The sequence below is a fragment of the Gopherus evgoodei genome, chromosome 7, assembly GCF_007399415.2.
Source record: "Gopherus evgoodei ecotype Sinaloan lineage chromosome 7, rGopEvg1_v1.p, whole genome shotgun sequence".
In the NCBI taxonomy this organism is placed as follows: Eukaryota; Metazoa; Chordata; order Testudines; family Testudinidae; genus Gopherus; species Gopherus evgoodei.
Window position 1 is genome coordinate 93,438,409 of NC_044328.1, and position 13,521 is coordinate 93,451,929.

At 42.5% G+C, this 13,521-nt stretch overlaps 1 protein-coding gene across 4 annotated transcripts; it reads left to right on the forward strand.

Moving 5' to 3' along the window:
• Nucleotides 1-909: 909 nt before the first annotated feature.
• On the forward strand, nucleotides 910-11,785 carry LOC115654437 (cellular nucleic acid-binding protein). Of its 4 annotated transcripts, none has more exons than XM_030568708.1 (5): nucleotides 910-1,057; nucleotides 9,113-9,252; nucleotides 9,650-9,742; nucleotides 9,906-10,104; nucleotides 10,595-11,785. In XM_030568708.1, exons 2-5 carry the CDS (start codon nucleotides 9,129-9,131, stop codon nucleotides 10,710-10,712), a joined length of 534 nt encoding a protein of 177 aa, XP_030424568.1. In that variant the 5' UTR covers nucleotides 910-1,057; nucleotides 9,113-9,128; the 3' UTR covers nucleotides 10,713-11,785. The 4 variants fall into 4 exon arrangements, with proteins under 4 accessions (XP_030424568.1, XP_030424567.1, XP_030424569.1 ...); XM_030568707.1 differs by having other exon boundaries at nucleotides 911-1,057; nucleotides 9,903-10,104; XM_030568709.1 differs by having other exon boundaries at nucleotides 911-1,057; nucleotides 9,113-9,231; nucleotides 9,903-10,104.
• The last annotated feature ends 1,736 nt before the right edge of the window (nucleotides 11,786-13,521 follow it).

The following is a 13,521-nucleotide window of genomic DNA, read 5'->3' on the forward strand; positions in this document are numbered from 1 at the left end:
GAGGGGAATGAGAGGTGGAGGGGTATCTGGGGAAAGTGCCCATTGAAGGGGATGAGAATGGGGGCAGCAGAAGGGAACCGGGAGAGGTGTAGAGAACGGAGGGGGTCGAGGGGTGGCAGAAGGAAAACATGGAGCGTAAGAGACTGTACATGAGACAAACAGTGGGGCAAGGCGGCGAGCGGAGCCTGTAAGGGCGGTGGGGGGAAAGGGAGGGAATGGGGGTAAAAGGTGGAATGGCAGCTCCCCGCAGCCCAGGGACTAGGCGCTGGGGTCCTGCTGGCCTGAGCCACGTTTCGGGTCGAATCGCGGCTGCCGCACTTGTCGGGCGAGAAATAACCAGCCCAGGGGCCACCAAGTGACTGGCTTTCCTCGCGCATCGTGCGAGTCTCAAGCCCCGTTCAGGATTTGGCGGGAGGCGGGCGCTGACTCCCCTGTTCTGCCGCATCACCTCACAAGGGCGGCCGAGCCTGCACCTCACCCCGCGTGACGTGAGACCAACAGGCCGGGCGGGGGCCGAGCACTGCGTCGGGGCTGCCGCCAGGATTGGGGAGGGGAGCCGCAGCTTCCTCCCTTGTGAGTCACAGCAGAGGAGGGGCAGGAAGGCGCTGCGGAAACCCAGGGGAACCTCGCGCACTGCAGCACCCTAGGAGTCGTCAATCTCCCCGGGCGCTTAGAGCGGCGGTGGCGACATTGTCATCCCCACCCCTCCACCAACCGCCCCTTCTCCCTCACAGGCCAGTAAGGCAAGAAAGAGTCGAGACAAACCTGACCCGGTAGGCGGGCACCTCCCCCTTTTCGACGGCGCCGATTGGTCCTCCAAGTCCCAGCGCTGATTGGCTGCACGGAGGCAGCGGCGGGTGCCCATTGGTTGTGCGATCGGGATAATGAGTCGTGCGCAGAGTAATAGGGAAGGGCGGGGGGAGAACGAGTAAGTGCGTGTGTGGGGCCGTGTGCAAACCGCGTGTGGCGCAGGCATCAAGCGGGGGAGATCGCAAGAGAAGCGGGTCCGTTGTCGCCCGGACGCGCTACCTATCGCAGGAGGGTCGGGAGCCTGCAGGTAACCGTCAAGGCAGCTCGCGGAGCAGGCGGGGGCACAGCCCGGCCCCGGCCCGCGCGGGGAAGCTGAGGGTGGTGGCGGTGGCGCACTCCGGCCTAGCGCGCGGGAAACGATCCGAGCCTCGGCCGCGCTTGCCTGCAGCCCTGGAGGGGGAGGTGGCGGCAGTTTGACTGGAAGCGGGTGAGGGGGCCCTTCGGGTGGGCTGGGCGCGCTGGCCGGGCTGAGTCACGCTGTGGGCGGCGGTGAGAGGAAGCTCTGGCGGCGGAGAGGGCTGGGGACGGAGCGGCCTCCTTCCCCTTCCCCTGGTCCGAGGCGCGGGTGAACAGTTCTGCGGGGGGCTGCCTGGGGCGCCTCATCCCGGTGCGTGGGGATGGAGGAGGCTGGTGGCTGGGCCGCAGCCTTTCCTGCGGGGCGGGCGGCATAAACACACTCGTCCGGCTGGGCTTAGGGCGGAGAGTCAGCCGGCTGCGTCGGGCCTGTTGTCCCAGGGGGCAGTAGCGGGTCTGGACTGCGTGATCCGGGTGGGAAGTCAGTTTGGGGCTGAACTCGTGCTGTATGTTTAGCTGCCGTCTGCCTGCCCTGCTCCCATTTCTTGTGACCTCGTGCGGGTCAGGAAGGCGGTAATGGCCAGGACGGCAGGCCGTGGTGTGATTGCACCATGTGGCCTCTCCATGTGCTCGGTTGGGGTGTTCAATCTATTTACATCTGACTGGAAATCTAGGAGGTGTCCCGCTCTATTAAGTTGCAGGGCTCACAGACAGAATAACTTCGCGATCATGGTGGCACTTCTGATTTTACAATCACTTTATTTGAATGCCTGTTTAAACTTAGTTTTTAAGTAGTCTCAGTCTAATATCTTTGCTTGAGATAATTCTAGTTTTTTTTTAGTTCGTTATATAAACAAGACTATCCCACATTATTTATTAGGGGGTGTTAATGTAAGTAGTAACTCTTTCAACCTAGACTCTTGAACTGTGGTTTTGTGTTTTGAGGGGTTTGTTTTTGGTGAGAAGGTGGGGGCTAGAGTGAAATTTATATCTTCTTACAGGGGTAGTCCTCACCTCCTGTTTGAATTCACTTTAGATACTCTTGAATCAGGAAGCCTAGATTTCCCATGTGGATGAGCTTTCATCCAAGCAAGTGACTTGCAGTCTGTCTTTCTCAAAGTACCCTCTCATTGACTCCTTTTGTCTCAATCCCCTGCTTTCCCATGTTTCATGAAGTAGGCTATGAGAAGGCCTTAGTAAATTACTGGTGATCTGTGGACCACAATTTGAGAACCCCGTTGTTAAGTCTAGGCTATTAATAACCAATAACTCACTGGCTCCAAGATCCTCTTCCAGTATCATACTTACGGGTCTCATGATATACAGATTAATTGGGGACCTATTAGGGTTCTAGTGACAGTCATTGTATCAGCCTGACTGGTACTCAAAAACTAGTCTAATTCTTATGGTGGAAGTAAATAGTTCTTTGTAGAAGGCACACTTTCCTCAAATAAGTGGTGTATAGGCCATGTTCTAGAACAGGAGTAGTCTTTTCTGTGGTCTCCAGATTTCTAGAGAAGAAAACAAAAAGAGATGTCAGGGTTTGTTCAAAAGCAAACTGTAGAGTGTAACAGACTGCAGAGTGAATCTGGATATTGACTACCCTGCTAGAATCATGTTAATGCTGGCATATTTTGCTAGTGATGATGATGTCCCTACCCTCCTTTCTGGAAGCTCATGGGAGGAAAGGTAACTGCAGAGCAGGTTGGCTGGTATCTGACAACTTTTGTCCCTTGATTAGGTTGTGGCATATAGATGCTAGGCCATGAAGGTTGATATAACAATATAGTGTGAAGTATTGTTACTGATTTGCTGCTTTTGTTACTGTTGACTTGTGTCTGGACCCTGCTTAAGTAGATTACTGTTTGGTGAGTCACTTCTGATACTGAAGATGGCTTTGGGAACAGTAATTTTGCCTTGGAATTCCACTGCATTTTAAATCTATACTGTGTGTACTGCTTATGTTTGGGAAGAGTAGACTTGGACTTTGACCAGTATTCTGGTCTACATCTTTCACTGTAGCTGGGTGTTGCTGTCTCCTGGCTGCTACAGTGAGTGCCTGGTTAGAAGCTGAAGTTCTTCTAGTATAAGATGCTGGTAATACTAATAAATTGAGAGTAAATATTTACTAAGTAGGCTGAAGATAATTGCCTCTGTTGTTGACAAAAGGAGGTTTGTACTTCCCAACAAAGATCTCTGTGGGCACTTCTGGATTCCAAGGTGGTGCTAACATCTCTCTGTGGACCTCCAACAGTTCTCTGTTATGACCTGAACACAGATCTTGACACTACCATAATGCAGAATGTGTGCCCAAATAAATCCCTTAATCTTTAAGGTGCTACCAGACTCCTTGTTAACTGTTTTTAGTACAGAATGAAAATCTACTTAGTGAAGTTAGCCCCAGGGATCATTAATGCTTGTATTCCAATACACAGGAGGAGGGAAAGAAGGGTGGGGCATTGTGTTGGCTCTCAAATATAGCTAGCTTGTCCTTGAATTAAGGCTGATTTGACATTAGTCAGCATTTTAGGGGTAATGTATCTAGGAAACATTTGAGTACTTGTTATAATAAAGCAAACTGGGGGGATGAAAGTCCCTATGAATTGAAGCTGGGGAGGGGAGCATGGAGTAAGACTTCTCCTTTTTCCTCCCCTCCCCCCATCTCCCCCTGTGCATGGAGTCTGGATTTTTTTCCCCTCCCCTAGACAGACCTGTGTCTTAACTCCTTGAAACTGCTGCATTGCTCACAAGTAATTCAGCAAGGTTTCTTGTCTTCACTTACACACCCCAAGATCAAAGATCATGAATGTTATGTGTGGGTTTTTATGTATCTGCTGTTGTAAATATCCAGTGAAGGCAGTGGTGCAGGTCAAATTTCACAATTGAGGATTAGATTTATAACTCATAGTACCTTCAATTCATTAAAATATTAGTTGCTTTTTCAGTTATGGTCTAGAAAATACCTTCTAGCTCCATTTGACTCAGACATAAAAACTTAGAATTTATTTGTCAAGCTGTTATATCTACTCCTCTTCGCCCGTTCCCCTCTGTGCTTAAGCTTTCCATTATGAGCTATCAGCATTCCTTTTTTGATCTAACTCTGCTTATGACAGAAGTATTCATTTATCTATTACAAAGAATAGTCAAAGCTTGTTAGAGAATGTTCTCAGTGTGAAAGGTGAGAGCAGGTGCATTCAGTTTTATGACCAGAACAGTGGTTTAAGAAACTTCTCTTCTGACAAGCAATAGAGATACGCTGGGCTAACAGTTGATAAGGATTTAAACATCCTGACTGTAAAACCTGTCTAATGTATTTTAAAAAACTGAGCTTTATAGCTCTTCAAACCCATAAATTACTCCTTTTTAAGTCTTGTTACTTATGCTTGCTTTCTAGTGGGTTATCAGTAGCTTCTTTCTCTAATGTAACAATTAGACTTCCAGATAGTCTAAAGGAAAAACTTTTTGGCCATAGTGCTACAAGGAAGACAACTTATTCTTCTGCACTTTAAAACTTTAAGTTTGGAAAGTCTCTTCACAGAAGAGTCTAGAACTATGACAAACCAATAGCTGACAACACTGAAAGTAAACTTATTGCTAATTTGACCAACTCTTTGTTGCCCCTGGTTAGTTCTTTTTTATAAACCGTCTAACCTTTGATATTAACGAGGAAGTTCTAGAGTTTGTTGTCTGATATACAAAGCTACAAGATGTAAGGTACTGCAATACTATTTTGTGAAAGCTTAAATATTCCCACATTCAAAGATAGGGAAATGAAGATATTCAGATCTTTACAGTTGATAGATCTGTTGTCCAAGTGTCAGTGTGACTTTTTTTTTTTTTTTTACATTAAAAAAAAACAGCCTTAACTCTGATGCATTAAAATAGTCCTCTCACTTTGCCTATGGACTTAGTGTTCTGCAGGGTCCTCACCTTCCTCCCACTCTCTAGTGCTGCAGAAACTTAAATACTGCATACTCACATTTCCCTAGCTGACATTGTCCTTTGAGTTTTGAGTTCCATTGGATATATGGCTCATAACATCTTATCTTATTTGTGCTGTGAAACCTTTGAGCTTTGTAGGTTCTTCAAGTCCTTGGCTGTCCTGGCTTCATCTTCTCACTTACTCCCTGACACACCAGTTGTACTTGTTCATACTCATGGGGCAAAAATCCAGCTCCTCTGAATAGGATGTTAAAAATTGACTTTAATTCTTCCAAAATTCTAGTGCATCCTGAAAGTAGTAATTTTAATTGAGTATAATGAAAGTAAAGTTAGTTGTATCTTTACTGTAAGCCTTAAGTTAACTTGCAGAAGTTATTGCTTTAAGTCAGTGTATTAGAATTTTTTTGGTCTCCTGCATTGTGAAGCATGAAGACTTAAATACCTTTTCAGTTTTTCCTTATTTTTTTTTCTTCTGTGCTTTGGCAAAGGAGCTTGTGTTGGGAAGGTCATGTCAGGTGTGTATAACAAACTGCCTTCTCTGAAGGAGAAAAGGATGTCTATTATAACATCCTAATGTCAGTTCTATTGAGGTAAATGTCAAAGGTTTAAAGAGTAGCTAAAAATCTTTTTTTCCTCACCTCTGGCTCAGCTTGAAGTTTCTCGAAGCTCTGACTTCTCTGGTAATTGAGTCTCTTTAATATTCCAGAGCAGACCTGAACCTTAAGGTAGATTTAAAAAAAAAAAAATACTCAGGCCATGATGCATCGTACAAAAAACACTGTTTTTCATTGCAGGTTATCTTTAACAGACTTTTTGGGTGGGTCCAAATAAAAGTAATTCTAATGACAATGAAAATCGACCAATTTACATGATTCTGAAAGTCTGATACCTCTTTACAAAGAACTGATTGTTACAGATGAACAAGTGCTAGTGTTGTCCAACCTGCAAACAGCTATGACAGGAAACATGGTTATATATTGTAGCTTAAAATGAATAAAAGCATTAACTCTACTGAATTACACTTGTTCAGATATGGTGCATACTCTTTCGAGGGACAGCAATAAGCCATATTGGGACTACTGACCCTAGATGGCTTGTTTGCATATATTTTTATAACTCAGTCCTCTTTGTTTCTAGCAGTGCAGTTCTCTGAATTCCAATGCAGTTTCTCCTAAAAGGTGGAAAAATTCTTTTTCTTATGATATTGTCTTATACACTTGTCGTCTTCAAGTCTCTGGTTACAGGTTATAGATTGTTTGAAGTGTGTAAGCATCACAATGGAGGCCCTGAAACTGACTCAAACTTACCTGTGGACGTTAGAATTTTGGTGCAAAGAAATACAGTAGTTTAAAGTGATTGTCAAGGTTGGTTGACAGATGCTGCAGTCAGAGGTACCTTTGAACATACAGAACAGCATGCTCTAAATGAGCAGTGCTCATACTTTGGCATTTGTGCCCCCCTTACCAGAAAGATACAGGGGGGAAAAAGAGGTACTCAAAACTATAGAACAACTACACAGTAGCAAAGTGTTCGGTTTTTTTTTTAAATCCAGCTGCCACAAAAGCAGGTGGATTAAAAATTCATATCAATAGTTGATCGGTATTAATGCCATTCTAATACTTAGCACAAGTGGCCCATAAGGATTTTGTCAGCTTTCCTTTTTAATTGTTACAGAAACTTACAATACTGTGAGTCTAATACCCTTCTTGATCCTTTCTTTCCCTTTTCTTCTTGTTTTGTTGCACCAATTTTTGCATGTTAACTTTTTGTTGTAAGCCCTTTTGCATTAGGGACTTGATTATATGTCTGCATGGTGATTAAAATTAGGGGGGCTCTGAGTGTTTCAGTACAAAATACTTCTGGTCAGCAGGTTAAATAATAGTTTTTAGTCTGTCTTGCATACAGTACTATACCAGTTTAGATTAATATTACCATGTAGTGTGATGCAGTTCAACAAAACATCGAGAAAGAAACCTCAGTAACAGTGTTAACAGGAACACAAATCCAGCTGTTTGCTACAGTCATACTAAGTCAGTGGTCCGCAACCTTTTTGTCTGGTAGGTGCCAGACGATGAGCGAAGGAGGACCATGGCGGTGGACGAGCATCTGCCGAAATGCCACTGACAAGCGGCAACATTTCGGTGGATGCTTGTCCGCTGGCCAGTACGTGGATGCACTGGCGGGCGCCAGGGCACCCACGGACACCACGTTGGGGACCCCGTACTTAGTAGTACATCAATGACTTTTGTTAATAGCAAAGTTTCCTTTGTATCTGTGTCTCACTTTGGTCAGATCAGCAGTATAATTTCAGTTAAGCAAAAATTAAGCTAATGCAAAGATGGTCTAAATATAAGTAGAAATGACAATTTTTAGTTTTAAATTTTCTAATCTCTAAACTTGCTGTAGCACTAGCTAATCTTCATAACAAAGTTATTTTCAATTTTTTGTTCTTGATTTCCTGTTAAGAGCAGTCTTAAATTCTTCAAATACTCAGCCATAATGTAATACCTGAATAGTCTAGTAGTGAGTGTTCAGAAATAGTACATAATTTAGAAGTTAAACATTTGCAACTGCATAGTTAATGTTGGCCATTACACAGGTCTGTTTTATATCATAAACGGGTGGATAACTGAGTTTCTGTAGGGTTTCTGTCATGCTAAACGAGCAGACTTCATAAAAGATGGAGTTATTTATGCTCTGTATTGTTAATTTATCATAGTTTGAGCCTTTGTGTGGGATTAACTGCTATAAATTGCTGTCTGCAGTTCAGTATACTGCAGGTGCTATTTTCAGTGACTGATGATTTTCCCAGTGTAAAGCATCAACATACACCTCTACCCTGATAACGCTGTCCTCAGGAGCCAAAAAATCTTACTGCATTATAGGTGAAACCACATTATATCTAACTTGCTTTGATCTGCTGGAGTGCGCAGCTGCACACCCGCCCCCCCAACGCTGCTTTACCACGTTATAACACAACATGAATTTGGATGCATCGCGGTAGAGGTGTAGCTGAAAATATGCTTTTGGTTTACACATGAATAACTTGCAGTAAAGTTATGAAACTTGGCTTATCAGCTCTAGATATTAATGTGCCATAGTTAAGGACACTCAAACAGGGTTCAAAACTTACTTTTGGCTTAAGCAAGCTTCTACAAATTTAAGACTGTTTCCAGGATTTTTTTTAATTCTGAGCTAATTAAAGATGATGTGATTGTAAACACATTGTGGCAGCACTGTGTAGTGCATGAGATTTGAAAGTGAAACTATTTTCTAAACTTAAAATACAAAACCCAGAACTTTCAAGATCTTAAGATCTGCGTTTCTGTGAACTTAATTGATAGTCTCGCTTTAAACACCTATTGTGTTCTGGAAGATTCTCTAATAGCTACTTTAGATAAACCTGGGTGGTTTGGTTTTAATTGGCTCACACTTGTACTTTATTTTATTTTTTCTACAAAGTTGATTCTCATTGGTAGCTATGAAAACATTGATTTGTAATTAAACATTACCTATTAGCAAACAAGCACCATATTTAGTGTATACCTATACACACTTCAGATTATTTTTACATCTTTTACAATGATAGAAAATAGCAAAGTGTGGTGTGTGTGGTTTTTTTACACTTGCATCAAGCTCTGTTTGGATGGAAATTTAATAAAAAGCTTGTTTTCATAAAAGTCCTGATGCAGTCTTTTGTCATCAGAACATGTTTTGCATTTAAAATATTTTCTGTAGTTAGTGAAAACTGTTTCTGGCCCCAAGTGCTTCAAGATGTTTTTTAGAACTAGTAGATCTCATCCACACACCTAGTTTAATACATAATCACAGGTAGGAAAAGTGAGCATTCCCAATTGGCTTAATTTTGAACTAGTCAGTGAACTAAGTAAACTGAAATTAAGGAAGTATTCTTTCTGCAACTGCAGAAGAGGCTTCTGCTATAGCAAAAACTGGTTAAGCACCTCCCCAGTGCTTAGCCAGTGACTTCCACTAGGTCAGTGATATGGCTTTTTAAAAAAAAAAAATTTCAAAAGTTAAATATCTGCTGTAAATTCTTTTTACATAGGAAGTAAACTGCAGTGATGAGCAGCAACGAGTGCTTCAAGTGTGGACGTACTGGTCATTGGGCTCGGGAATGCCCTACTGGAATTGGCCGTGGCCGTGGGATGCGAAGCCGTGGCAGAGGTGGATTTACCTCCGCAAGAGGTTTCTAATTTATACGTATCTGAACACAGTAAAATCTCTCTACTTGCAAATGTGATACGGCTGACATCTTTACAAGTATTGCTTTAGTGACTGAGCAAACGCAGATCAAGGATAGTACATTAAATCTATTCTGGTAACCTTATTTTGTCAAGTGTAGTTCCAATTTTAATTTGGTAATCTTTTGTACTTGCAGTACATCAGAGTACATTTGCTAAGTCTTGATGAGGGCTTACTGCAACCCTCTGCTACTAAATCTTTTGAGAAGAATAGTGAGGTTGCTGTGGGAAGGATTGTAGATTTTCTGCTAATGTCCTAACCCATATGTTGACAGTGTCAAGTTGTTTGTGTATTTTAATCCCCAAATAACAATGCTTTTCATGTTCTCTATATAAAATAGGCTTCCAGTTCATGTCTTCATCTCTCCCAGACATCTGTTACCGCTGTGGTGAGTCTGGCCATCTTGCCAAGGACTGTGATCTTCAGGAGGATGGTAAATATTACTAAATTTTCTATATTTTATTTACTTAGAATGTAGTGGAAGGGGGGAACTGAATACACTTGTCAGATTATTAAAAAATTTTTTCAAAGAATGTTAGGTTGTAACTTTATCAAGGTTTTATAGTCTTGTTTGGCTTGTTTTCTTATTGTGGAAGCCTGCTATAACTGCGGCAGAGGTGGCCATATTGCTAAGGACTGCAAGGAACCGAAGAGAGAGCGAGAGCAGTGCTGCTACAACTGTGGCAAACCTGGCCATCTGGCTCGTGACTGTGACCATGCAGATGAGCAGAAGTGCTATTCTTGTGGGGAATTTGGACACATTCAAAAAGACTGCACCAAAGTTAAGTGCTATAGGTAAGGCACTAAAGGTATACTTTAAATAGCTGTAAAATATTTTTATATCTTACCCTTAATCTAATTTGCAGTTTATACAAGTTATCTTATTTAATCTGTTTTGGGTATATGCCTATTTTCTTGTGATCTTCTTAAAGAAACTAACTTTGACTCCCTGCCTGTAATGCATCAGACATCAGTCTAAACTTCTTCCTGTTGCTTTTGACTTAAACAGGGTTTAGCATGTATAGTAGTGCAGCACATTCAGTGATGTCAGTCAGGATATTGGAAATTGCACACATTTCTCTGGTATAGAATGGAGCTTGCCTAATAGCAAAGGATATATTACCAAATGTATTAGAACAGTTATACAGCAGAAGCCTCAAATACAGAGTTCATTAGTGGTGCATCAGGTTGTACTGTGATGGCAGTGTTGAATAGTTCCTGTTGTGGCTATTGAAGAGGCTAATATCCACTTTTAATTTGTCAATAATAAAATATTTTTCTTCAGGTGTGGTGAAACTGGGCATGTAGCCATCAACTGCAGCAAGACAAGTGAAGTCAACTGCTATCGCTGTGGCGAGTCAGGGCACCTTGCACGGGAATGCACAATTGAAGCTACAGCTTAATTATTTCCTTTATCGCCCCTCCTTTTTCTGATTGATGGTTGTATTATTTTTCTCTGAATCCTCTTCACTGGCCAAAGGTTGGCAGATAGAGGCTACTCCCAGGCCAGTGAGCTTTACTTGCCGTGTAAAAGGAGGAAAGGGGTGGAAAAATCGACTTTCTGCATTTAACTACAAAAATGTTTATGTTTAGTTTGGTAGAGGTGTTATGTATAATGCTTTGTTAAAGAACCCCCTTTCCGTGCCACTGGTGAATAGGGATTGAGTGGGAAGAGTTGAGTCAGACCAGCAAACGCTGTCCAGGTTCCATGGGAGTGATCCTTTGCAAGAGGAAGACTAAATCCTGGAAGTGTCCAAACTTCCACAAGTAACTAACTTTAATTTTATTACAATGATGGCCTTGGATTGTCTGACCTCAGTAGCTGTTAATAACATCAAGTAATGTCTTTGTCAGGCCCTACCTAGAGCATATAGCTGAGTGGGAGTAAACAAAACAAACAGATGCACGTGCCTGTTAGTGGCCATGAGAGAGAGAGGGAAATCAGGAATAATTAAAACGAAGTAACAATTCAGTCAATGAATGTTAATGTCAGCAATACAGAAGGTAATGGGAAGCTTTTTGAATAAATATTTCAAACAAAATCTAAAACCCAGAACATCAGTTATCATAACATACACAATTTGGAGCTATTCAGGAGTTGCAAAGAAATGCATTTTCACAGAAATCAAGATGTTATTTTTGTATACTATATCACTTAGACCGACTGAGTTTCATTTGCTTGTAATCAGTTTTTAAAGTAAATGGTAAAAGCAATTGAAGTCCTAGAATATAGAAATGTAATTTTAAACTATCAATAAAGCTGGAGGAGGAAGGGGAGTTTGGCTAAAATTCATTTTGTTTAGCTTTTGTTATTCATGTACATAGTGCAAAACACCATATTAAAGAGGGGAATGTGGAGGTGTTGAAAAGCTTACCGTTTGGACTTTTCTTTTGTATGAAATGTTATCTAGTATAAAGTTCAGTCCCATAACATTCAGAATTTCATAAAATCACAAAATAAAGCACTTACTTACAGGCCTTAATTTCTCTGCATACAGTGTGTCTGGCAAACCATTGGTTCCTACGTGCACTATGCTCTCCAGCCTTTGCACTGGCTACCCATTAAAACATCAGATCATGTGTCTTTTACAATCCTTGTGATTGGGCAGAGTTAAAGTGGCCATTAAGAGACCAACTTGATGAATCATACTGCAGTACTAACTCCTGTCTAGTAGCCTGCATGTCCTTACTAGCTGGATAGGTGAAAAATACTAATTCTTCCTAAACAAGTGCCATCAGAATATATGGCAGTGCATTAAGATGTAGTTTTAAACTGTCAAGTGCAAACCTATTTGACAAAGGTAGGAGAACTGTTATGCCTTGTCTAAACTAAAATTTGTCGTCAAAAGTAGTGTTGACACTCAAAACATAATACAAATCGGTGTCATGTTCACACTCACTACTTCTGTCAGCAGAGCACAGCCACAGTTGAGGCACTAGCATAGACAGTGTGAGCAATGTACTGTGGGTATTTATCCCACAGTCCAGCTTGACATCTTCTTCTGCCACTAGGTGTTGTGGGAAGGCAGAGCAAATCACAGGGCATCATGGGACTGGGCTCAATGTCCTAGGATGCATTGCTTTCTGTCCCAGCATTCTGTGGGCTTCCAACTTTTCTTTCATGGCATTTTTCACTGCTCTTCTTCTCCCCCCTCCCCCCCCAATGTGTACTTCAGCATCTTTGGGAGATGAGATGGATCCTGAACTGCTCTCCTATGCTTGTTCACTGCCATCTGCAATGTCTTCGTGACAATTCAGTTAATTGTGAAGTTCCTAACTGAAGACTTCCAGTTGCCTGACATGCTGTGCAATATTGATAAGAGCAACTTTAGATTGCTTTTGGCATTCACAGAACAGCTGCATAGAGTAGACAGTAGCTTTTGGGCTTGTGTAACAAGCACTGAATGATGGAATCATGTAACCAGGTAGGTGTGGCATGATGAGCAGTGGCTACAGAACTTTTGAATGCAGAAAGCCACCTTCCTGGAACTGTGGCAGAGCTTGTCCCAGCACTGTACTGCAAGGACACCAGAAAGAGCCGCTCTAGTAGTAGCAAAGTACGTAGCATTCTCTGTGTGGAAGCTGGTGACTCCAGACTGCTGCTGGTCACTCATGAATCAATTTGGAGTTGGGAAGTCAACAGTTGCAGCTGCATTAATGCAAATATGCAGGGCAGTTAATTGATAGCACACCCATGCCAGTTTTGGTACCAGACCACCCTGTGGCAGAGTAACTCCGTAAGAAGGGTTACTTCTCCATGATGATGCTGGCACTTGTGAAACACCCCGGGGTGTTTTCACTGTCATTGACATGGGGTGGTCCAGGATGCATATCTTCAGGAACACTGGCCTGCATAGAAAGCTACAAATGGGGACTTGAAGAGTACAGTGGGAGATGTTGAAATGCCCATAGTGATGGTGGGAGTCCTAGCATACCTCTTACAGCTGTGGCTCATGAAACCTTACACAGTAAACCTGGACAGCAGTAATGCTCAGTTCAACAGCCTGAGTAGGTGCTGGATGACAGTGGAATGTGCATTTGGCAGATTAAAGCCATGCTGGTAATGCCTTTTTGGCAGACTAGACCTTGAGGAGAATTCCCATGGTCATAGCCACATGTACATAGCATAATCTTTGAAGCTAAGGGTGAAAGACTTGCTTGGGGTTGAGTGTCAAGGTAGACTACTTGGCAGCTGACTTTTGAGCAGCCAGA

Bases quoted from the DNA above. Each gene is read 5' to 3' on its own strand.
- LOC115654437 (XM_030568707.1), top strand. From the start codon at position 9,129: ATGAGCAGCAACGAGTGCTTCAAGTGTGGACGTACTGGTCATTGGGCT. The intron at 9,743-9,902 runs GTAAATATTACT...TTCTTATTGTGG, and splicing joins CTGTGATCTTCAGGAGGATG to AAGCCTGCTATAACTGCGGC. The intron at 10,105-10,594 runs GTAAGGCACTAA...ATTTTTCTTCAG, and splicing joins ACCAAAGTTAAGTGCTATAG to GTGTGGTGAAACTGGGCATG.